This window comes from Gobio gobio (genome assembly GCF_949357685.1).
Source record: "Gobio gobio genome assembly, chromosome: 5".
Taxonomy (NCBI): Eukaryota; Metazoa; Chordata; class Actinopteri; order Cypriniformes; family Gobionidae; genus Gobio; species Gobio gobio.
The window spans coordinates 26,535,493-26,560,026 of record NC_137101.1 but is presented as its reverse complement, the minus strand read 5'-3'; the positions used below and the strand labels follow the sequence as shown (position 1 = coordinate 26,560,026).

The 24,534-nt window shown below is 38.4% G+C and overlaps 2 protein-coding genes across 2 annotated transcripts in view; one reads left to right on the top strand and one right to left on the bottom strand.

Moving 5' to 3' along the window:
- The window catches only part of iqsec3a (IQ motif and Sec7 domain ArfGEF 3a), a 190,613-nt gene extending 180,225 nt beyond the window's left edge, over positions 1–10,388 (bottom strand). Inside the window, exon 1 of the mRNA XM_079817180.1 lies at positions 9,791–10,388. Within this exon, the coding sequence (XP_079673306.1) occupies positions 9,791–10,302 (512 nt within the window). The 5' untranslated portion in view covers positions 10,303–10,388. The remainder of the gene's footprint in view (positions 1–9,790) is intronic.
- The window catches only part of taf3 (TAF3 RNA polymerase II, TATA box binding protein (TBP)-associated facto), a 996,662-nt gene that overhangs the window by 8,684 nt on the left and 963,444 nt on the right, over positions 1–24,534 (top strand). The gene's annotated exons all lie outside the window — the stretch shown is intronic.

Here is a 24,534-nt window from a genome sequence, read left to right as displayed (position 1 = left end):
TTAGTACTTATAAAGAACATATTAATAACTTATTCTGCATGATCATACACGACATCCCTTAATCCTACCAAATACCTAAACCTGACAACCATCTTACTAACTATTAATAAGCAGTAATTAGGAGTTTGAGGCAAAAGTTGTAGTTAATAGGTAGTTAAACCAAGAATTTGACCCTAAACTCAAGTGTGACCATTAAAAATACAGCTGTTCACTGTTGTGTTGGCTCAGGTACATGACATCATTTTATTACACGGCTCTCTGGAATACTTTATGGTGATTGGTCAGACGCTACATTACTAGGTGTGTTATTCCCCGATAACATTGTCAGTTGTGATGCTGAACATTACGCCCATCCAGTTATTTATTAACTGAAAATTAAATCGGAGGACTTCATTATAAATAGTACTGTAATATTTTTGCTGTGCTCGTTTTCTTGCCAGGGTCATTGTTTCGTACACTGTAAGGGAATATATGGTAAGATTTCAAAACAGTTTAATCTCAAATCGATCTCTTGTCCCCATAATTATGTTGTGAAAAGCTGTGGGATAACTGTACTTAAACTTGTTCAGTCATCTTGTCTAAAAGCCACTTGCTAGCAAATGTTTTATTCACAGAAGCTTTACGTTTAGTGAGATAATACATTTCTTTCACAAATATTAATATTTTGTGTCCTATTATTTCCTGATCACTCTGTTGGGATTTATTCTGCGGCTTATAACAACTGGCTGGATGTATATTATCCCTTACTTAACAGATTTGAATTGTGTATTATAACTGCTGAAATTAACATTAACTAAGATTAATAATATTTATTTTTCATTGTTAGTTCATGTTAACTACTGTATAGTTAACTAATATTAACTAATGAAAACTTATTGTAAAGTTTTACCAATATTTGTTTAAATACATGTGGACGATGGAGGTTTTATCTCAACCCACACCATGTTCTTTTTCCCAATACTTTCACTCTTTACTATACTGTACATGTCAATAAAATGGGGTAAAAATAAAAGGAGTCCCATAAAATCAAATCACCACATTGATGATTAAATTAAGTCAAATTAGTATAAACTTTCATCTCCTTTGACTGTCAACGCTGATCAGGAACATTTCTGCAAACCTTCCCTCATGCCCTTATCTTTCCATCACATCACTCACTTTTCAAGTAGAAACCTTACCTCCCTCCCTGCAGGGACATGTGTTCTGAGCAGTACAGCCAAATTAGATGAACAACTTGTGCTTCTTTGAGACTAACTCAAAAGCGGACTTGTGACCCCGTGTCCCTGGCAGAAAGTGAAGACAAGAACCTATCTGGAGTTGATTTAAATGCAGCTTTCAGACCTTGTACCCTCTCGTAAAGAGAAGAGAACAAACTTTGAGGACATCTTTAAATATTCAGTGAGGAGAATCTGGAACTGACTGTGCTTTTTTTTAACTCTTATAAACTTTTAGGTGAAGAGTGTAATTTCTGCACCACTAGTGACACCAAACAAAATAGCAAAAACAATGTATATAACTATGAGATAAAAAAAGTTTTCTGATTATTATGGACTGGCAGTTATGTTATTTTTACGACGAGCCTCCCCTCACTCACTGGTTTCATTTGCTCCGGAGGAATATTGTTTGTGTTACAGGGCTTGAATTTCGCTGTGGAATTGTGTGTATTGCGCATAATTTGACTCATTGCCGCAGATTTTGTGCTCACACCCAAAGTGTGTGTACATAAAGCTGCCTCTCAGGTCTAAATTTAGTTATTTTTCTCTGCTTATTGCGCTTAAAGGTGGGGTAAGTGCTTTCTGGTAACCGAAGTTGATATTTCAAATCACCAAAACAAACACGCCCCAACCCCAAAAGGGTCTCGCCCCTATTTTGATAGCACATAAGTACAGGCAACAACTATGGCAGAATCTGCCATGCCAGCCGGCCGAGGGTATGATGCCATCAATAAGTGAAAGCAATGTGTGTTACTATGGTAATCCAGGTCAAATGTTCAGAGAAAAAGTCATCCCTTCTATCCCAAAAACACAAACACAGTTCTCATGAACAACTCGATAGCACGAGCACGACAGTCCAACTAACGAACACATTACAATTATGACAAGATTAGAGGGTTATATCGATCACTAAAAGAGGAACCAAAGGAAACAAACATATATTAGGAGTTTATTGTCACACTGCGAGCTGTCGCTTGAAACAGACAGTGGTTTATAGGATGTGGAAATGAATGGGTCTTTATCATCGCTGAAGTGAACGACGATACGATTGCAAATGGACAAACAAGCGAACATGACACACAAGCATATTCAAGCAAAAGCTAGCATATATTAGTTCTGTGAAACAAAACAAAATCAATGTTACTCGCCTATCGAGAAGAAATAAAGCAACCTCTTTGTCCGATTGCAGGCCTTAGCGCTCCTTGAGTTCTCTCCAGCACTGGAAAGCTGATATTTCTTGCCTGATCGTAAGCCTTCTTTTGTTACATAGAGATTTTCCACATGTGTTTTTTATCTGCCATCTCTCTCTTTCTGTCGTCGCTCAGCTAATGCCCGTCCTGTGTGTCGTGTCTTTTGAATAATGACGTGAACTGAGCGCTCTCTTCTCACCATCATTAGTAGACTGCGGATTAGTAGACAGTAGCCCCTTACTGCGGATTGGCTATCAGTTTGTTATGGTACTCGGCCCGAGTCACATTTCTAAAGCAGTTTTGAAATAACACTTACCCCACCTTTAAACAGTCAAATACACATTAAGTAAAGTCAGAATGCCAGTCTAGGTGAGTATTCACTTAAACAAGGTCAGTTATGTTTTAAGTAAACGTAAACCGTTGAGAAAGAAAACGCATGTGTAACAGTATAATGGATCTGTGCGTCAGGTCTTAAAGTGACAGCAGCCTAATATACCTGCTGCCAAATTATTCAAAACAGTCTCTCTGCTTTCATGACATCACAGCAGAATTCAGCTTCTCATCACATCTTCTGTCCAATCAAATTAAGTGCCCCGCCCCCTAAATAGATGCTGAAGCTGCGGCTAAAATCGGTCACTTTTTTATATGGGGAATGGGACATAGTGCCCTAGGGATATTAATTTTAAGGTTCAAATATTTTAAATGTATGGAATATTACAAATGTGTGAATACAAAAATATTAAATACATGTCATACAAGTTTCAATAGAAATGACCTTAAAGTGTATTTCAGTTTTCCGTAAATGCTTATGGTAAGAAAGAAAGTCATGTGGGTTTGGAACAGCATTCTCACATCACTAGTTTAATAACAGGCATTTACAGTGTCTTCTCCTGTTGCATAGCAAAAATATAAATAATACATTTGTGATGCTTATTTAGGACAACAGATGTTTCAATAAAATGCGTCATAGCCACAGAACTTGTCCGTTTAGAACGGTTACTGATTGTAGATTCAAACTGTAGTTATTCAATGGCAAAAATCTTAGCAGCATATCCTTAGCATTCCAATCATTCTGTGTTTCTGGATATTTCAGCGAGCACAGATGCCAAATACAACAGATGGCGTTCAAACCTGAGCGTGTGTGTGCTTCGAGGTCTGTGACATCAACTGAGAAAATATATTAAGCCGCTGAGCTGAAAATATTGGCCTGCAGATATGTAGACCTCAAATTGTTTTTTTCAACCATTAACATATGCATTATTCAAATTAAGTATCCATCTAATCCAAGTGCTCTAAACACCTCTATTACAATCAATGTGATAAAAAAAATAAAAAGAACCCTGCCATATAAAAAGGTACTATGGCCAAGAGATGTCAAAGAACATATGGATATTAGTTTTTTTTGGACATGTATTCAGCAATATCACATCTTTCTAAAATATGCCACCTGTCATTTATAATGTACTGCATTAAAATCACATGTGCCCAGCAGTTACGCCAGACTCTCACTGAGATCTTAAACAGTTTTGGCCTTCAATAGGTCTAACTTGTCACGAAAAGCTGGTGATGCCAAAGATTATGGTAGAAATTGAGAACAAGCTTGGCCATCTCATTAAAATTATTTCATGTCGATGTTGGATGCCAAAACACAAGTATATATTGACAAGCAAGTTGCACGTTTCATCAAAAGTATATGGTTCAATAATGAGTGTTGGGATAAAGAAAAGGAAAGTACATGTGAGGGTACACTTCTTAATCTTTATATAAAGGGAGGAAAAAGTATTCTTTTTAAATATCATACATGATTCATTCATAAATGTCATTATGTTTTTGATGAATTGCACAAAATTACCTAAACTAATGAAATAACTATGCCTTACATGTCATAAAGTCAAATATTTTATAGAGATATTATAAGATATTGTCGACCTTGACAGTTTTGTAAATATAATAATTTACTCAAGGTTTCATTTCAAACATGTCAGTTTAATATCAATAATTCCATATAGTAGTGCTTTCCATGCGTGAAACTGCGAAATGAAGTTGTACTGTACATATAAACAGGTTGTGCAAAAGTAAATTCCCTGTAAACCAACATTCTGGTCCTTTTTTTAGGATTTATTCAATCCTTCCATTTTAACCTTCGAATGTGATTTATGACTGCCATTAATCTTAGCCTGCACATTAATTCCACAGCACGCAGGTTCATCTGACCTGTGCCCTTTCAAATCCCAGCTGTGGTGACTCACTGTGTCATCTGGTATATGCAAATGCATTCCATATCCTTCTTAAGTGGATGGTTTTAAGGAGAAAAAGCATTAAATCAGAGATAGAACCTTACTCAAATAAACTCAAATTTGTCAATCAGAATGCAAATCAAAATGCAATGCAAGTATGTTGCATTTTCAGTGCTTCTGAGGGAGCAAAATTATGTTTGTCGCCATAGACTGCATCAGAAGTCATAAATAATCGATATTCCAAAAGACATGACACAAATGCAAATCATCTTAGAGGAATATTCTTTTTAAAAATGGGTAAAATCCAAGCCAACAGTGAGGCACTTGAATGTTTATATGTGAATAAAAGCCTAAATTCAATCTATTCATCATATAAAGAAAAATTGGACTAAACCACTGATGGATTAGTTTTATTATCTCTTTATGAACTTTTTGAACTTTTTTTCGTCAAAGTTTCAGTTGCGTAGCTACCAATAAGTTTTCCGAAGATGAACGAAACTACGAGTCTGGAACGACATGAGGGTGAGTAAATTACATAATTTTCATTTTTGGGTGAACTATGCCTTTAACCAAGAAGCAAATGTGAAGATAAAAGCATTTTCTGAAGCAACCATGCCATTTAAAGTCTCCCTGAAATCAAAATGTAAGTTTTTTAGCTGTTAAAAAACATTTCAAGAGCACGACAGTCCAACTAACGAACACATTACAATTGACCTATCGGTAAGCCCCTCCCCTTTACTGTTAGTTGTATGAGTGTTTTTGTGTAATTTGCTGTGTATGTTAATGGTAATGCAACGGAGAGAGAGAGTTTGTGAATGAGACGTTAATGCGCACTTCTTATGCTTTGTTTGTTCAGCTCTTTCGATGATTTTCTGGGGTGAAAAAGGACATAATAAACTTGATAAACCATCAGTAAAGTTTGGCCATTATTCAGACGGGGTATACGCTACATTCTGTGTCCAAAAACATCTTGGGATAAGGTTTTCACACTGACAGCTGTCATTGTAAGATATAGCAACTCTGTTTGTTTGTCCAAGTCAGCAACAGTAACTAAGGGAGGCGGGGCTTACCGATAGGTCAATTATGACAACATTAGAGGGTTATATCGATCACGAAAAGAGGAACCAAAGGAAACAAACATATATTAGGAGTTTATTATCTTACTTTTCGGACACACTTTGGGAGCTGACTCTTGAAACAGAAAGTGAGGGGGTTTAGACGCTCCAGGCTTATACGGTGAGGAAATGAATGGGTCTTTATCATCGCTGAAGTGAAAAACAATACGATCGCAAATGGACAAACAAGCAAACATGACACATGAGCATATTCAAGCAAAAGCCAGCATATATTAGTTCTGTGAAACAAAACAAAATCAATGTTACTTGCCTATCGAGAAGAAATAAAGCAACCTCTTCCTTCGCTCCTTGAGTTCTCTCCAGTGCTGGAAAGCTGATCCGATATTTCCACGGGTCCTACTTCTTGCCTGATGTAAGCCTTGTTTTGTTCCACAGACATCTTCCAAATTAGTTTCTTATCTGCCATCTCTCTCTTTCTGTTGTTGCTTGGCTAATATGCGTCCTGTGTGTCGTGTCTTTTGAATAATGACGTGCACTGAGCACTCTCTTCTCCCAGTCATTAGTAGACACGCCCCTTTCTGCTGATTGGCCTTAAGTTAATTTTGGTACTCGGCCGAGACACTTTTCTAAAGCAGTTTTGAAATACCACTTACCCCACCTTTAAGGTGATGAATAAGCTTGTGTGTTCCAAAACAATGATAAAATTTGCATTTAGGGGATTTAAGCATTCAAAACTTACAGTCTCTCACTTCTGCTTTCATGACATCACAGCAAACTTGATCAAATGCTTTCTAGAATCTGAAGTGTCCCACCCCCTAAATAGATGCTGAAGCTTCGGCTGAAATCGGTCACTTGTTCACACATTTACAATTTTCTACATGGTGAATGGGACATGCTCTAGGGTATGGGGAATGATTCAGACAGTGTGAATATGCTTTCAGTTGAGGCGAATGAAGTCTGGTTTCACGTTAGTTTCACACGCACAGCCGCAGCGCACACACACCGTCTGCCCCGGTCCAGAGACACTAAAGCACTGAGTAGATCACATGAGCGAGTCAGCGCAGACAACAAAACATGTCGGACCCATTTGAATTCTGCACAGAATGCTGTATTTCAAAGCGATATGGAGATTATGATGAGAAACGGTTAGAGATTAGGAGGAAACTGTGGCTTTACTGAGCTGAAAGGCTTTAGTCAAACTGTGATATAAACAAAACGCTATTGGCTGTTATAAAAAAGGGGAGGAGCTGCTTGATATGTCCCACCCTGTCTTCCTGTTTCACAGGAAATTACGTCAACACATTGAATAATGCTGCGCGTTTCAAGGCAGTTCAGTGGGCCTTTAAGCTTGCTTTTACTCTTTTATTGTGGCTCTAAATCTGTATTCATTGATAATCTGCTCCTGTAACCATAATTTGTGAGATAAGAAATAAAGATTGTGGATGTTTTGCTTAGAAACTTGAAATTAGAAATTCAAGTTCAAATAAAGATTGCCTTGTCACTGTCAGTGTTGCCTGTCATTCATAAATAATTTTAATAAATATATTAAAGAATCCTTAAGTTAGCCTATGTTAGCTATATGCTTAAGCAACGAGGGGACTTCAGACTGTAGACTTTAAAGAAGAGATGCACACAGTGCAGGTAACTTGCGCATGCATCTCTCTCTCTTTCTCTCTCTCGCTCTCTCTCTGATCTTTCTCTTTCAGTTCTCTGTCTCTCTCTTTTAATAATGAATTTAAATAAATGTGATAATTCGTTAAAATAAAAACAATCAAATGGCTCTACTTTATTTAAAGCGGACGGAGTGCTAGAACTAACGAGCCGTAACTTAAGAAAATAACCATAAAAACATCAGTTACAGCTTTAACTTGTTTTTAACTTGCAAATAACCAAGGTATAAGCGGGATAATCCACGGCTAGCCATGCATTAAAGGATTTTAATGCACGACATAGAGGCTTCGCTTCGAATCGGGTGGTTCTTCGCCTCTATGTCGTGCATTAAAATCCTTTAATGCATGGCTAGCCGTGGATTATCCCTAACATATATATATCGTGGCCACAAATTAAGAATTTGTTCCCAAAATGTATTCATTCGTTTCCCCATTTTAGTACATCATGGAGTACATCATGTTGAACTAATTTGTTTCATCGTTTTGATTGAACTAAAACAAGGGAATTAATTAGTACAATGTGGCCCCGATTTAGTAAATCGAGGGAACACGTCTTTTCGTGCACACCATTATGTAGAACGAGGGAACAAATTAATAAACACATATTAGTAAGCCATGGGTAAGAATCGTTAATTCATGGCCACGATATACATATTTTTTCCTACATGTCATGTGCGAGGCTTTATACACAAGCTTGTCATAATTATTTTTTTTTTTTATCATCATTTTAGTATTATGTTTTCATGGCAACAAAGTTGAACTGGATATAACTTCACATAGAAAAAAAACTGCAAGTCATTTTGTTGCATGTTGCAATGCATATTGTTTACATCTTGTGGCTATACTATTGAAACTAAGTATTTTACAGCAAGTGCCTCAATGTAAGCCAGATTTTATTTTTTAAGAAAAGGAGCAACAAGTTAAAACTAATTATTGTGGTAATTAACATTATGCCGCAACAAGTGCTGTCAGCTTATACTTAACTCGGAATATTCCTTTAATGTCTTCTATTGCTCATCTGATTTGGTTTAATAACTTTCTACAGTATTTCGTCTTAGATTTTATCTTAATCAGGTTGCACGTTAATACCTCAAGACAATTATTTACTGTCTCACTTTCAGATTGTAAGTCCAGTTACTCCACAACACCACAGCAGGATAAAGCCGGATATTATTTGTTCAGCAGATTTCATAGAAAGAGCTCTAAAATAAGCCTTTGATATTAAAGAGGATTTGCTGAGGCAATCAGCATGAGTTGGTTTTCTGTGAGCTGGGTTGACGACAGCCAGTCAGTGTGTTAAAAGATCCAGAAAATAGAGTACACTCACGTCCTTGTCAGTGTATCATTAATATTCATCATTCTGCAGAAGCTTGTGTATAAAGCAATTGAATAAAATAAAAGATTTCTAGGTCATTGTTATAAGGTTCATAAAAGTGTCCCTCTGACGTTGTAATTGCACAATAAGCACTGAATAATAATGAGTACAATGTATTTAAAACGTGATTGTTTTGTAGAAGTGCTTATAATGGCACATTGCTAGTGTTATGTCGCCTAAATAAATCCTGTCGGACTTTAGGAGTAATCTTTAAAACCCCTTCTAAAACCCTAGAAAGTTGGAAATCACTATATGTTCGGGATGGAAGTTATAAAATTAAGATTTAATAATGTAAGATTAAAATGTCATGTGATGTATACTGGAATATTTAATCCTGTTGGTGATCATAATTGTAATTTTAGTTTAAAAAAAAAATCCAGGTTTTGCCTTGCGTTATGTTGAAACTTGAATCCCAAATTCATCATAATTGTGATATGTGGATTCCTATTCCCTATGTAGCCTACACTTTTGTTACATTTCTACACATTAGCTGATGCTAATGCTTCATATGGTAATATCTACTGGATATTGAATTAATATGACTGAATCATCCTGATTATAGGTTACATCAACAAAAAGACAGATCAGATAAAAATAGCTCCTTAAACTGACAACTGCATGTCTGCATGTCACTGACCTTTTTTCCCATGTCTGTAATGCTTTATAAAGGTATTTATCATGTTATTCTTAATACTCTAGCATTGCATACAACACTTTTATTGTTTGTAATTAGTATTTTTATTGTTAGAAAGGTGAAATTAAATTATTATTATGTATTATTAATTATAATTTTCTAGCATGTATCCATGAACCAGTGGTTATAGGTATATAACAGTTATCATATTAATTAAACTGTGTATTATTAACGATAAGTCATAGTGAATTTTTATAGCCTATACCTTTAAAAGGGATCTCATTCCCTTTTTGGCATAGACACTGTAATGTAAGGATTTCTGAAAGCCTACAAATGCCGCATGATCACAGGGTAATAGAGTGTGTGATGTACTGCGCTTGTGATTTTTACTCACTCCGGTTTCCTGGCGAGTCCAACGGACCGGCAGAGAGTCGAAGGTGTCTGCGGAACCAGAGATTTGCAGGACGGGCTTCTCTTCTCGTCCTCCGCGGACTCCGGGCTGGACTGGGTCGCTTTTAGAGTCGGTGGGGAGGTAGGAACCAGCTGCAGATGCTGCGGGTGATGGATGGGAGCTGCCGGAGGATGCTGCGGTTGTTTGGACGGATGCTGCTGCTGCGGCTGCGGCTGGGCTTGACCGTGAGTCGCCGGATGCTGGTGCGGGTGAGCGGCCGGCTGAGGGCTGCTGGTCCGCGGGGGTGGGTGGTGGTGGTGGTGCGGATGATGGTGGTGGTATTGATGCGGATCTCTCAGCTGACGATTCTCGCCGATCAAATCCTCAACCTTCCTCTCCAGCTCGTCGATCCGCTGCCGCTGGGTTTGAATCAGACTCTGCTGGTTTTGTACAATAGTGGTCAATTCTTTGAGATAAAGCACGGCTTTCATTGGGTTATCCAGCAAGCTCTCCATTACTGTAATCTCAAAGCTTCAAGCCTGCTGAATCAGGATGGAGCTGGAGTCTTCTGGATGTACAGAATGTGCTGTGGCGTGCTGACGCTCTAAGGATGCGAGTGATGGTCCTGAAGCAGGAAGACTGGGGGAGGAGCTGCGGAAGATGATGAGGTCAACGCTGTGGCCAATCACAGAAATGCGTGTTTGCATGCAGTACACATTTTCCGATAGTGACATCAATTTAAAGCTGCACTAAGAAAGTTTTTCCACATTAAAAGTTTTACACCTGGGCCGTGCCTCTTGAGCAGTGCATGTTCATGTCACATTTATATTTACCTTTATATACCCTTAGACCTAAAAGATATAGGCTTAACACATACTTTTTTAAAGACTATGGAAATAATAAAATAATATACTTTAGTGCAAACTGAATGTAATATTGTCGGACCCTTAATTGCCTATTATTTTTAATTTACTGAAAACGTGTTATTTTAAATGTATATTAAATGCAATTAGCTCCCCCTGTAGTCAATAATTTGATCCCTAAAGCGCATCTTTGATCAGCCAAATGGCATATTTAAACTTTTTTTTTTTTTTCCTGTAAAGATTTTTTTATTCAAGCCTTAAAATAGCATTAATGTAATTCTACACCCCTGCTTCGTTTAGTATAAACAACATTAAAAACTTGATTTTCACCACAGGGGTCTTTAAGAGTATTTTTTACTGGTCCAAGCATAGCATTTATGGTACTTTAATGTAATTTCTATTGAAACTTGTATGCCATGTATTTAAATATATTAATTAATAAAATGCCATATTTGTAATGATGATGTACATTTAAAATATATTAACTGTAATATTAAATAACACACTACATTTAAAATAATAGCTACATGTGATATAGGCCCATGTTATTTTAAGCATCAAAATAAGTGTCGTAATTTTTAATGCATGGCAAAAGATTATTAAAACGCAATTATTTAAAATGTACTTTAAAGTAGAAATTTTTATTTAACATTATTACAATGTGCAAAGTATGCTTAAGTACATTAACTCTGCACAATTAAGTGGCCTTTTATTTCATATTATCTGCAAGTAAATTTACTTTTAAGATTTGAAGTACATGTGTGTATACAATACAATTAAGCACACTTCTTTTTTTTTACTAGGGTAACTTTTTTAATTAAAATAAAATGAAAACATTTATTCATTGGTTTTCCTAATTTTGTATGTTGCCTATTTTTTTAATTGAGATGTAGTGTTGGGGGTAACGTATTACAAGTAACTGAAGTTATGTAATCAGATTACTTTTTTCAAGTAATTAAGTGTATTACTTTTAAATTTACAACAAAATATCTGTTACTTTATCAAATTAGTAACGCAAGTTACTTTGTTTTCCCATTCATTGACTGACATCTCTCCTATCTCCATGTTGAGAGAAATCGGGAGTAAGTGCAACTGCTGCAACTGGCCAATCAGAATTATGTATTCAGTGCCATGTAATATAAGGACATATGTTTCAGTAATAATGTGTGCAATGTCATTCACACTGATAATAAGATGATTCATAATGCTGGACCTAATAATCAAACAGCAGCTGGTAGCGAGTCAGTGACTCACATCTAAGCTCTGGAAGAAAACAGAAATGTGACTGACAGCCTGACTCAACACTTATTTCAGAATCAGAAATCAGAAAGAGCTTTATTGCCAAGTATGCTTGACAAGGATTTTTTCTTGGTGCTGAAGCTTCCAGTGCACATATATATTTGGGTGCTCGAGCCCCTGCCCTTTTTCAAAATGAATCAAAAGAGCCCCTCTCAGACAAATATCAATGATAATATCGTGGTCAATAAAACGAAATAAATGTGATTATTATAACATGACAATGTATACAATAGTAACGAACGGCTCAAAAGTCGGACAATTTCTGTTGAGGCGTTGCCATAACGCGTTGCTATGGGTTGAGTGCGTTTTGATTGATTGCTGATTTTCCACTGTTCGGAAACGGCTCTCGAGCCAAACATGGTCCTTTCAGAGAGTGTGTGGCCTCGCGGGAAAAAAGTAAACCAATATTTTTTTTTTTTCATCCATAATCAGAGCTAATGTGTTGATTTAATTACAAATCTATATATTTTAGAGTATTACACAATTCACCAATGCCCGTTTGTCATGTATATACACCAACCAATCGTGATCTGGCAACGCAAGTTCAAATGCCATTGTGCGATGTGGAGCGGTAATTTTCTGTTCTTATTCATAAATCGGCTGAAATTTACATGGACAGACGAACTAACGTTTGTGGAACGATTTCCTGCGGTTTGTCTCATTTTATAAATTGCATCACTGACAAAATGGATTTTAACTGACAACAAACAAATCCCTGCACAAAACCGCAGCAGCAGAAGTCGCATTAATGGTAAGTAGTGTTAAATTCACTTGTATTTATGTATATTGATACACCGTTTACTATTTCATGAAACTATCAAAGTTAAAGGGTTAGTTCACCCAAAAATATAAATTCTGTCATTAATTACTTACCCTCATGTCGTTCGACACCCGTAAGACCTCCATTCATCTTCAGAACAGAAATGAAGATATTTTAGTTGAAATCTGATGGCTCTGAAAGGCCTCCATTGGCACAATGGCACGGTTCACTCTCAAGACCCTTAAAAGGTACTAAAGACGTCGTTACAAAGTCCATCTCACTACAGTGGTTCTAAAATAACTTTATGAATCGGCGATAATAGTTTTTGTGCGTAAAAAAAACGTAAATAACGACTTACATAGTGATGACGATTTCAAAACAAGGCATCGTGAAGCTTCGAAGCGTTATGAATCAGCGAGCCGATTCATGATTCGGATCGCGTGTCAAACTGCTGAAATTTGGCAATTCAAACCGCTGAATCGACTCGCTGATTCATAACGCTTCGAAGCTTCACGATGCCTTGTTTTGAAATCGTCATCACTATGTAAGTCGTTATTTAGGGTTTTTTTGCGCAATGCAGTGTGGCATGGATGCTATAAGCCTGTGGCACTGCTGAGGTGTTATGGAAGACCAGGATGCTTCAATAGCGGCTTTCAGCTCTTCTGCATTGTTCGGTCTCATGTCTCTCATCTTTCGCTTGGCAATGCCCCATAGATTCTCTATGGGGTTCAGGTCAGGCGAGTTTGCTGGCCAACCAAGCACAGTAGTCCCGCATGGTCAATGAACCAGGTTTTGGTAGTTTTTGGCAGTGTGGGCAGGTGCCAATTCCTGCTAGAAAATTAAGTCAGCATCTCGATAAAGCTTGTCTGCTGAAGGAAGCATGAAGTGCTCTAAAATGCCCTGGTAGATGGGTGCGTTGACTCTGGACTTAATAAAGCACAGTGGACCAAGACCAGCCGATGACATGGATCCCCAAACCAAAACAGACTCTGGAAACTTCACACTGGACTTCAAGCATCTTAGACTGTGTGCCTCTCCATTCTTCCTCCAGACTCTCGGACCTCGGTTTCTAAACAAGATGCAAAATTTGCTCTCATCAGAAGAGAGGACTGGACCACTGAGCAACAGACCAGTTCTTTATTTCTTTAGCCCAGGAAAGACGCTTCTGATGACATTTGAAGCCCATGCCCAGGATCCGTCTGTGTGTAGTGGCTCTTGATGCAGTAACTCCAGCCTCAGTCCACTCCTTGTGAAGCTCCCCCACACATTTGAATGGCCTTTTCCTGACAATCCTCTCCAGGCTGCGATCATCCCTGCTGCTTGTGCACCTTTTTCTTCCACACGTTTCCCTTCCACTTAACATTCTATTAATGTGCTTTGATACAGCACTTTGAGAACATCCAACTTCTTATGCAATTACCTTTTGAGGCTTTCCCTCCTTGTGGAAGGTGTCAATGGTTTTCCCCATGATTGTGAATTCTACTGAACCAGACTGAGAGAGCATTTAAAAGCTCAGGAACACTTTTGCAGATGTTTTGGATTAATTAGCTGATTAGAGTGTGACACTTTAAGCCTATAATACTGAACCTTTTCACAATATTCTAGTTTTCATAAGCTGTAAGGTATAATCATCAAAATTATAACAAATAAAGGCTTGAAATATCTCACTTTGCATGTAATGAGTCTATATAATATATTAGTTTCTGAAATAAATTAACTTTTACACAACATTCTAATTTATTGAGATGCACCTGTAATTGTGTTACTTAGTTACATTTTAGGAAATGTATTATGTTACTTTTGCGTAACTTTCTTTTTTTTTTTTTTCCATACAGAATTTATTTTTTATTTTTGGCCAAATGTATTTAAATTTATATTTAAATTTAGAATTTTAAAATTAAATGTTGAGATTAATAATGGTGGTGGGTCTTAACAGTTTTTAAACTGATGCAGCACAGTAATGTTTCTAAAAAACATGCTCTTTGATGTCAAATTTTTTCCAAAATTCACCTGACCTATTTTTTTCAATGCTTATCTATTACATCGCTATCATTATATTATCAAATGTCCCTCTTTTCTTTTAAACAAAGTGTTCAATGTAGCAGCTAGACTAAAAGCTCTCGAAGAAATGTTATATATTTTCTAATCCCCAAAAAAATGCTGAATGAAAAAAAAAAAGATTTACTTTTATTGGATATCAATGTAGCAACAAAAAATAGGTAAAGCCTTTTTAAAAATAATTCAAACTCATTGTTGTGCTCCTCAAACCATTCCTGAAACATGTTTGCTTTGTGCTCCGCCGGCTTGCCTTCTTTCCATAGTGCATCCTGGTGCCATGTGTTCCCCATAAGCAACACACACGCACCCGGCCATCCATGTAATGTAAAAGAAAACGCGATTCATCAGACCAGGGCACCTTCTTCAATTGCTCCATGGTCCAGTTCTGATGCTCACATGCCCACTGTTGGCACTTTCGGCAGTGGACAGGGGTCAGCATGGGCACCCTGACTGGTCTGCGGCTATGCAGCCCCAACTGCGATGCAGTGTATTCTGACACCTTTCTATCAGAACCAGCATTAATTTCTTGAGCAATTACAGTAGCTCATCTGTTTGATCGGACCACACAGGCCAGCCATCGCTCCCCACGTGCATCAATGAGCCTTGGCCGTCCATGACCCTGTCGCCGGTTAACCACTGTTCCTTCCTTGGACCACTTTTGGCAGATCCTGACCACTGCAGACCGGGAACACCCCACAAGAGCTGCAGTTTTGGAGATGCTCTGACCTAGTCGTCTAGGCATCACAATTTGGGCCTTGTCAAACTCACTCAAATCCTTACGCTTGCCCATTTTCTAACACACCAACTTTGAGGACAAAATGTTCATGTGCCTAATATATCCCACCCACTAACAGGTGACGTGATGAAGAGATAATCAGTGTTATTCACTTCACCTTTTTAAAAAAAATGTAATGTTAAAGTTAAGTTTAATGCAAAAGTTAATATTTTAAGCTATGTAATGTCTTCCACGATATTAAGTTCTCCTTTTTGTTTCTCTTAAATTTTATATTTTTCAGAGGCTTTGTTTTGCTTTAACCGGGAACTCTAATATTATAATATTAAAATTAATACTTTCTGTTGGCAGTCACAGCAACATTGCTGAATTGTGATACAGCCAGTTAGCTAACTCTTCTTGTGTTGATATGGCAAGAAAGAGACCGTTGTAACGGAGTGTACCACTGGAGGCAAGCTTTATGAACCCAAGTGCAGTTTTATTTGAATAAGATGCGTGAACCATCCATTAAACAAACATAAACAATACTTGACTTGAAACAGACTTGACTTGACAAAGAACTCACCAACAGCGGTTTACAGGAAACAATACTCAACAAAGGAACAAGGCAAACATGAAGGCTTCAATACACAGAGACTAATGACTAAACAAGACACACCTGTGAACAATCAAGACAATGAACCATTGAGAGAACTGAACAAAGAACCCACATGACTTAATTAACCAATAGACTTCATACAGCGATGCGCAGACCAATCGGCGGCTGACTTGAAGCAGTGCATGACGGTTAGAAATTTTGTCCGACGTAATGCCACGTGACTGTGACGTATGCCATCAAAGTGCCGCGAGAGCTATTCGAGAGCAGCCGGCTGGTGCATTCTGTGCAGCTTCTACAGAGCAACTGCACGAGTGTTAATGACGACACAGCTGTTCCACGATTGGCCGGATTCACCGCATGACAGAGATCACGTGCGTTACGTGTTTATTCTAAAACCTTCAGTTCTACTAATACTCACAAATCTGTATTTTATAACAGTAAAACCTCTTTTCATGTAGTTGCGATGTTATATTGTCATGTTTATCAAAATAAAACTGAAAAAAAAAAACGTAGACCCCACTTCATGGATAGTGTACGCTAGGCTTATATGTTGAACTTTATTCTTGTAAAAACACACGCTGTATTAAGCAGTGCAAAAAAAAAGTATTACATGACAATAATGTGTCTGAAACATCTGTGTATTGACATTTATTTCATTTCAGCTGTGATAAAGTATGCAAGCACAGCGCGAGCGTCACTGAGGGAAGCAGAAAGTGTCCGACTTTACGTCTCCGTTTGCAGCTCCGCCCCGCCTGCACGCAGCTACTCTCGCCGATCGGTTGCATCCAGCCACAGGTGATGTCAAACAACATGACACAAGAGTATAGGGATTCACATGACATGATCCCATGAGGGCACAATGGAATCACATGACAAACCAGGAAAACATGACAACGGGAAAACAAGATAAGAACATGAAACAGAACCAACACACTAGACATAACAACTGTATTCTCATTTAATGTCCCAAATTTTGGTAACAGGATTGCAAAAATTGCAAACCACAAAACCACTCAAACAGCTCATAATATTTAGATTGATGATCATTTTATGAAGGATAAGCCCCTCTTTTCTCATTGAATGTGCCTTGTACTCTTCTATGTGTCCTATGGAATAATAAAATACTTATGAATACCTTGAAATTTCCTCTTTTAATAGAACACTTGGTTTTGTTTTTCATGTCAGATCTCTAGAAATAATGGCAAACACTGACTGACATCCAAAAGAGTTGAATCACAGATGCACACCGACCTTGAAACCCAGCAAATGAAAGACTAGCCAAGCCTATTTCTCCATGTGAACATCGCTGCAGACTCATAAAGAGAAATTACAGAGTTGTCCAGCCAAAAGGCTATCATTTCAGAGCATATTGGGCCAAAAATGCTTTTTGCAGTGCCATTGGAGAATAGGGCATCTAACTAGACATGACAAATTCTATCGAAATTGAGTTGTGATTAAGTTATGTCCACTCTCAGCAATGACCATTTAAAATACACTTTGGCTTCAGTCACTGATGTTGCTTAAAGAAAACACTATGAGCCAAGAGTAAACTACTGAAAAGAATACTAATGACTTAGCGCAATGCTAATTTAGAGCACTTGGTTAAACCGGGCTGCAAGTGGTTAGTGAATAAGATGCATTTTCATCAGAAATACTTTGTGCACATGTCTTACAACTTATTAGCATGTTTGCAGCTTTTTAGTTTGTGATATCGCTAGAATATGGAATGTTTAGATGAGAGAGAAGTGCCAAATACTGCCACCCTACCGGTTCTGCTATACTATTTAATATAACAAACGTTGATTTAAACCTTATAGTGATTAAAAGTCATTGGCAAAGGAAGTGGACAGAGTTCACTGTTCAGTAGACATTGCCCTCTGGTGGCTGGGAGGGAGTTCAATAGACAGACATGTGACAAGTATTTTTTTTCAACAAATAGTAGGGGAGAATTCAGCGTAAAATAACATTAGAGATCAGGAATATGACAAGTCAGCAATCATATTTCATATGGTCACTTTGGATGATGATTTTCCGACATTAACAGATGAAAGGATTAGTTGCTAGCACTTTAGAATAATGGTCATTAGTTAACATTAGTTAACTACATTAGTTAACATGAACTAATAATGAACTGCACTTATAAAGCGTTTATTAATCTTTGTTAATGTTAATTTCAACATTTACTAATGCTTTATTAAAATCTTGTTAACATTAGTTAATGCACTGTGAACTAACATGAACAAACCATGAACAGCTGTATTTATATTAACTAACGTTAACAAAGATTAACTGATGCCTTAACAAATGTACTGTTCATGGTTAGTTCATGTTAGTTAATACATTAACTAATGTTAACTAATGACCATTATTCTAAAGTGTTACCGATTTGTTCACTTTAAAATTAAAATATCCTGATAAGTTACTCATCCCCATCTCATCCAAGATGTTCATGTCTTTCTTTCTTCAGTTGAAAAGAAATTAAGTTTTTGAGGAAAACATTCCAGGATTTTTCTCCACACAGTGGTCTTCAATGGCAACCAAAATTTTGAAGGTCTAAATCAATGCAGTTTCAAAGCGTTTCGTGAAGGGCTTCAAAGGCTCTGCACAATCCCAGCCAAGGAATAGGGTCTTATCTAGTGAAACCATCAGTCATTTTCAAGAAAAAATAAACATTTATATACTTTTTAACCTAAATTGCTCATCTTGCGCTGCTCTGCGACGTGCCACGGATTGCGCAATCACGTCGGAAAGGTCACGCTAGACGTAAACGGAAGTACCGCCCCAAGCGAACATGCGAAGAATATTTGTCTCACTTTGTCGAAAATTTTGTCTCACTTTGAAAGTGCATACACATAAGAAACTGTACAATTAAACAAAAGTAACCCGTGTAAATATGACAGATACCGATATGTGCAGTAAAGTGCAGATATGTGCAGACATTTGATTGCATACCTGTGTTTACATTGGTAATGAAACATTTGTTAGGTGGAATTTAGAGCTTGCACTGCTATTGGATAAAAACAGTTTTTTAGTCGGTTCGTCCTGGTTCTAATTGATCTGTACCGTCTGCCTGATGGTAGCAGATTGAAAAGCGAGTGACCTGGATGAGATGTGTCCTTTATGATGCTGTAAGCTCTCTTGAGCCAGCGGGAACTGTGTAGGTCCTCCAAGGTTGGGAGAGGGCACCCAATGATTTCCTCTGCAGTCCTGATGACCCTCTGAAGCTGTTTTTATACGCTACAGTGCAGCTAGAAAACCACACGCAAAGGCAGTAAGTGAGAATGCTCTCTATGGTGGAGTGGTAGAACGATACCAGCAGACTCTGGGCGATGTTGTTCTTCCTAAGGACCCACAGAAAGTAGAGTCTCTGCTGTGCCTTCTTCACCAATTCTGCGGTGTTCATGCCCCAGTTCAGGTCCTTCTCAATATGAACTCCCAGAAAACGGAAATCTGTGACCCTCTCCACACTGTCCTCGCCAATTAATATGGATTGAATGTCTGTTTTTTTCCTCCTGAAATCAATGACTAACTCCTTTGTCTTTGATGTGTTCAGGAGCAGGTTGTTGTCTCTGCACCCAGAGATGTATAAAGTGCTAGAGACACATACTTGAGTAAAAGTACAAGTTCCTTATCAAGAAAGTGACTTGAGTAGAAGTTGAAGTGCTCTTTAAGCACCACACTTAAGTAGAAGTACTAAAGTATTCAACATTTACTTTGTACTTAAGTATTGCAAGTAGTTTATTTTAAAATGTACTACTCAAGTACTGAAAGTAAAAGTACAAGTATTGTGTTATGTAGTTATTAAAGAAAGTAGTCGAAAGTTTGAACATCATATTGTTTTTATTATTTCAAATGATTAAGCTAAGGACAATCACAATGTTGGTAGGTAATTTTTCTACATATTGTCATATAAATAACCTGAAAATACTGTAGTTCATTAAGATTAAATCTTACTATAACCACTCTTACTAAAAAAAAAATGGGGTAAGCACACTTATATTCTCATTTCAAGAGGTGTTCTGAGTAAATTATTTGTTTGTAACACTTTACAATATGGTTTGATTTGTTAACATTACATTAGTTAATGTATTAGACTAATAACTAACATGAACTAACCATGATCAATACATTTGTTACTGTATTTATTAATCTTTTTTAATCTTAGTTAATAAAAATACAGCTGTTCGTTGTTTGTATATGTTACTTCACAGTGCACATTAACTATGTAAACAAATAGAGAGCAATTTGAGCGCAAGACGCTCGTGTTGTTTTAAAGACAGTGAATGCGTACTCGCGGGGCTCTCGCTCTCGCGCGCTCTCTCTCTCGCGCTCTGTCTCTCTCTCTCGCACTCTCGCGTGCGCTCTCTCTCTCTCATGCGCGGTAATGTGGGTTTGGAATGGAATGATTCGTAACATTTTTATAATTGTAACGAGTAACGATGCAGCACATAAAAAAATATCGGAGTAAAAGTATTAAACTCATCGAAAATATGTACTGAAGTAAAAGTGGAAGTAGGAGAAAAAAATAATACTCTAGTAAAGTACAGATACTGCCTTTTTAGTACTTAAGTACAGTAGTGAAGTAGTTCTACTTCGTTACTATACATCTCTGTCTGCACCACACTGACAGTCGCTTCATATCATCCCGGTAGGCCGACTCATCAGCCCCTGAGATCAGCCCCACTACTGTGGTGTCGTCTGCAAATTTGACGAAGGTGTTGCTAGAATGGAAAGGTGTGCAGTCATATGTATAGAGGGTATAGAGCAGGGGGCTCAACACACACCCCTCGGGGGAGCCGGTGCTGAGACTAAGAGCTGTGGAAATTTGGGAGCCTGCTCTGACCCTCTGTGTGCGTCCTGTCAGGAAGTCTTTGATCCAAAGACACATGGAGTTAGGCAGACCCAGGTCCAACAATTTACACACCAGTCTATGGGGGAGGATGGTGTTGAACGCAGAGCTGTAGTCCACAAAGAGGAGTCAAGCGTAGTTCCCTTGCTGCTCCAGGTGGGTCAACACAATGTGAAGAACTACAGCTACTGCGTCCTCCGTGCACCTATTTGCCCTGTAGGCAAACTGATATGAATCAAAGGTGGAGGGTAGAAATGATAGAATGTGTCTCCGTACCTGTTTTTCGAAGCACTTCATCACCACAGGGGTGAGTGCTACTGGCCGGTAATCGTTAAGGCTGGTAATGAATGGTCTTTTGGGCAGAGGGACTATAGTGGAAGATTTCAGGCAGGGTGGTACAGAAGACAGTTATAGAGACAGGTTAAAGATTCTGGTAAATATCCCAGCCAACTGGTCCTCACAGTCTTTCAGCACACGTCCGGAGATGCCATCCGGGCCTGCAGCCTTTCTGGAGTTAATGGCCTTCAAAGTGCACCTTACCTCATGCTCCTCCACAGAGAGGGTGAAATTGAAGCTGCTGTGGGCCGTTGGGGGCTGTATGACTGAATCGTGTGACTCCACCTCAAAGCGGACAAAGAAGAGGTTCAGCTCCTCTGCCAGCGAGATGTCACCCTCAGCAGCTCCGAGGCCGGACCTGAAGTTGGTGAGATGCTGAACTGCTTGCCACACCTGCCTGCTGTTGTTGCTGTCCAGATGGTCATCAATCCTCTTCCTGTAGTCAGCCTTGGCTCTTCTGATGCCTCTTTTAAGATTGGCCCTGGCCGTGCTGTAGAAAGCCCTGTCGCCAGACCTGAAGGCGATGTTTCTCTCCTTTAGGAGCCGCTGGACCTCCCTGGTCATCCAGGGTTTCCGATTGGGATAGACCTTGATGTGTTTGTCCACTGTGACAATGTCTGTGCAGTTTTTTATGTAACACAAGACAGTATCTGTAAACACTTCGAGATCCTGGTTTTCAAAAATATCCCAATTTGTTCTGTCAAAGCAATCCTGCAGCTGCTGCGAAGCTCCATCTGGCCAGGTTTTAACAGTCCTAGTGGTAGTAAAGCAGTTTTCCTGAGGGGGATGTATGCTGGGATTAAAAGCAGGGACAAATGGTCAGACTGGCCCAGGTGTGGTAATGGTCTAGCTCTGTAGCCCAGTTTTATGTTCGTGTATACCTTGTCCAGCATGTTATCTCCCCTAGTAGCGCACTTTACATGCTGGTGAAATTTAGGGAGTACTGCTTTAAGATTGACATGATTAAAATCTCCGGCAATTATGTGCACGGCATCAGGAAACATGCTCTGCTGTAAGCTAATGCTGCTATACAAGTGTCTGAGAGCAGAGTTAGCGTTAACATCCGTAGGAATGTACACAGCAGTTATCATGACCACAGTAAACTCCCTCGGAAGGTAAAAAGGCCTGCTTAACAGTCACACACTCCAGGTCCGGGGAGCAGTGACTGTCTACAGTCACTATGTTAGTGCACCAGTTGTTATGAACATACACACCTAGCCTGTAGCCTGTTAGCTCAATAGCAGAGTCCGGAATGGATGAATGTAACCAGGTTTCAGTAAAAAGTAAAATGCAACTGTCCCTGCCAGCATAGTTTGTTGCAGCCAGTAGTCTAAATTCATCCATTTTGTTTGCGATGGATATTGCCGCTTCCTTCCCACAGGGATGATAATCCATGGAGAGCCAGGACACCTTGCTATTTCCGCCGGGATGTTGTGTGAGCTGAGAAACTCTACTGTGATGCTCCTCTCAATCAAAACTCCTATCTTTAGGAGATTGTGTCGATCATAGACGTTGTTTGCACCACAAAATATATTGGGAACGAGAAACAACACATAAACAACTAACAAAACAAAACACAGAAACAAAACAAGGCACTGAAAGTGAGAGCACTGAGCCGCAGCGTCTATGCGCGCCGCTAAAGGAAGTTCGTGCTTTTCAGGGTGCTGCGTTTTTGTTTAGGTCACCTCAACTAAAAAACGTTAAGAACAATTTATAATTCTACAAATCTAAAATCTCTACAGGACAACTGACCTAAATGTTAGCTACATACATAGCTACTGCCAGAGCCGCGATCTATCTATAAATATCAGAGATCTATATCTAGCTATACGGGTCTGACTACTGCTAGCTAGTTAGCGATAGCACTATGTGAATGTGTTTTGCTGTCAATTTCAAACTCACCTTCATAGTTGTCAATGAAACTTGACAGGTACATCTTGTACCCCTTTTCCCGTTTACTATGGGGGGCAGGGCATCCATTACGGACGAGCCTGTGGACATCCGAAATGGTAATCTTGGGCAGGTCTTGTAAACACCTAGTGTAAAACAGCGCCATTTTACCGGAAGGACTGGATCACACACTCGAGAGAGCGGAAGTAGAACGGAAGTAGAGTCTTGCACAGAGCGAATTAGTCTTCGCACAAGCACTTTGTAAACACGGGGGCGGTACTTCTGCCTACGTCTAGCATCTAGCGTATTGTTTTAATCACTGGTTTGTTCTATATACAATATAAAAATATATAATCAAAAAGCAAGTGCACTTAATTGTATTGAATGTGCACTTGTAGTGTACTTCAAAACATAAAAGTACAGTCTATTTTTTTTTTTTTAACTGTACTTGGAGATTATATAATATTATTAAATTAAAAGGCCACACTATGTAACTTTTTTGTGCTCAAAATTTACAAAATTGATATAATGAGTGAGTACATCATGAATCCATTTTCCAAACCGTGTTTTTGTCTTATCCTGAATCACGGTAGACTTATAATAAGTGTTTATATTCGGACTATTTTAGCCCAGTACCTGTGTGACTGCGTGACTCACCATAGACATAAACAGAGAGAAGCAGATCCGGCTACAATGTTCTTCCACAAGATGCATGCAGTTCTGTTTGTTAACCGCTAGAGAGCCAAAAGTTACCTAGTGTTGCTTTAAGTGTACTTAGAGTATACTTTAATGGGTATGTTTCTTAACACACTTAAGGACACTTAAAAAAACTGCACTTATACTGTTAAATATTTACCAATTATAATTATGTGAGTGAGTGAGTGAGTGAGTGAGTGAGTGAGTGAGTGAGTGAGTGAGTGAGTGAGTGAGTGAGTGAGTGAGTGAGTGAGTGAGTGAGTGAGTGAGTGAGTGAGTTTTGAGTGAGTGAGTGAGTGAGTGAGTGAGTTTTGAGATAAAAATTCTTCCTTGTCTTCTCCCACTCATCAATTTATGTCATTAATATCCATCTGCTTGACAAGCCCAGATTATACAAGCTCAGAGTCTACAAAGTAAGGTAGATGAGTCAATGCTGCCCCATTGTGGTCCTGAGATCATAGCATCTGTATAAAGTCCTATGAGCAACAAAGACATTTGGAAATATTGATTGGTGGCTGCACTGTAAAAAAATAAATAAAACAAAGTTGAGAAAACTTACAAGTTTAAGGCAACCAGCTGCAGAACATTTTTGAGTTTTCTCAACTTTGGGTCAATTAGTTGTACAAACTTTTTTCATGTTAAATAGTTGAATAAACTTTAAAAGC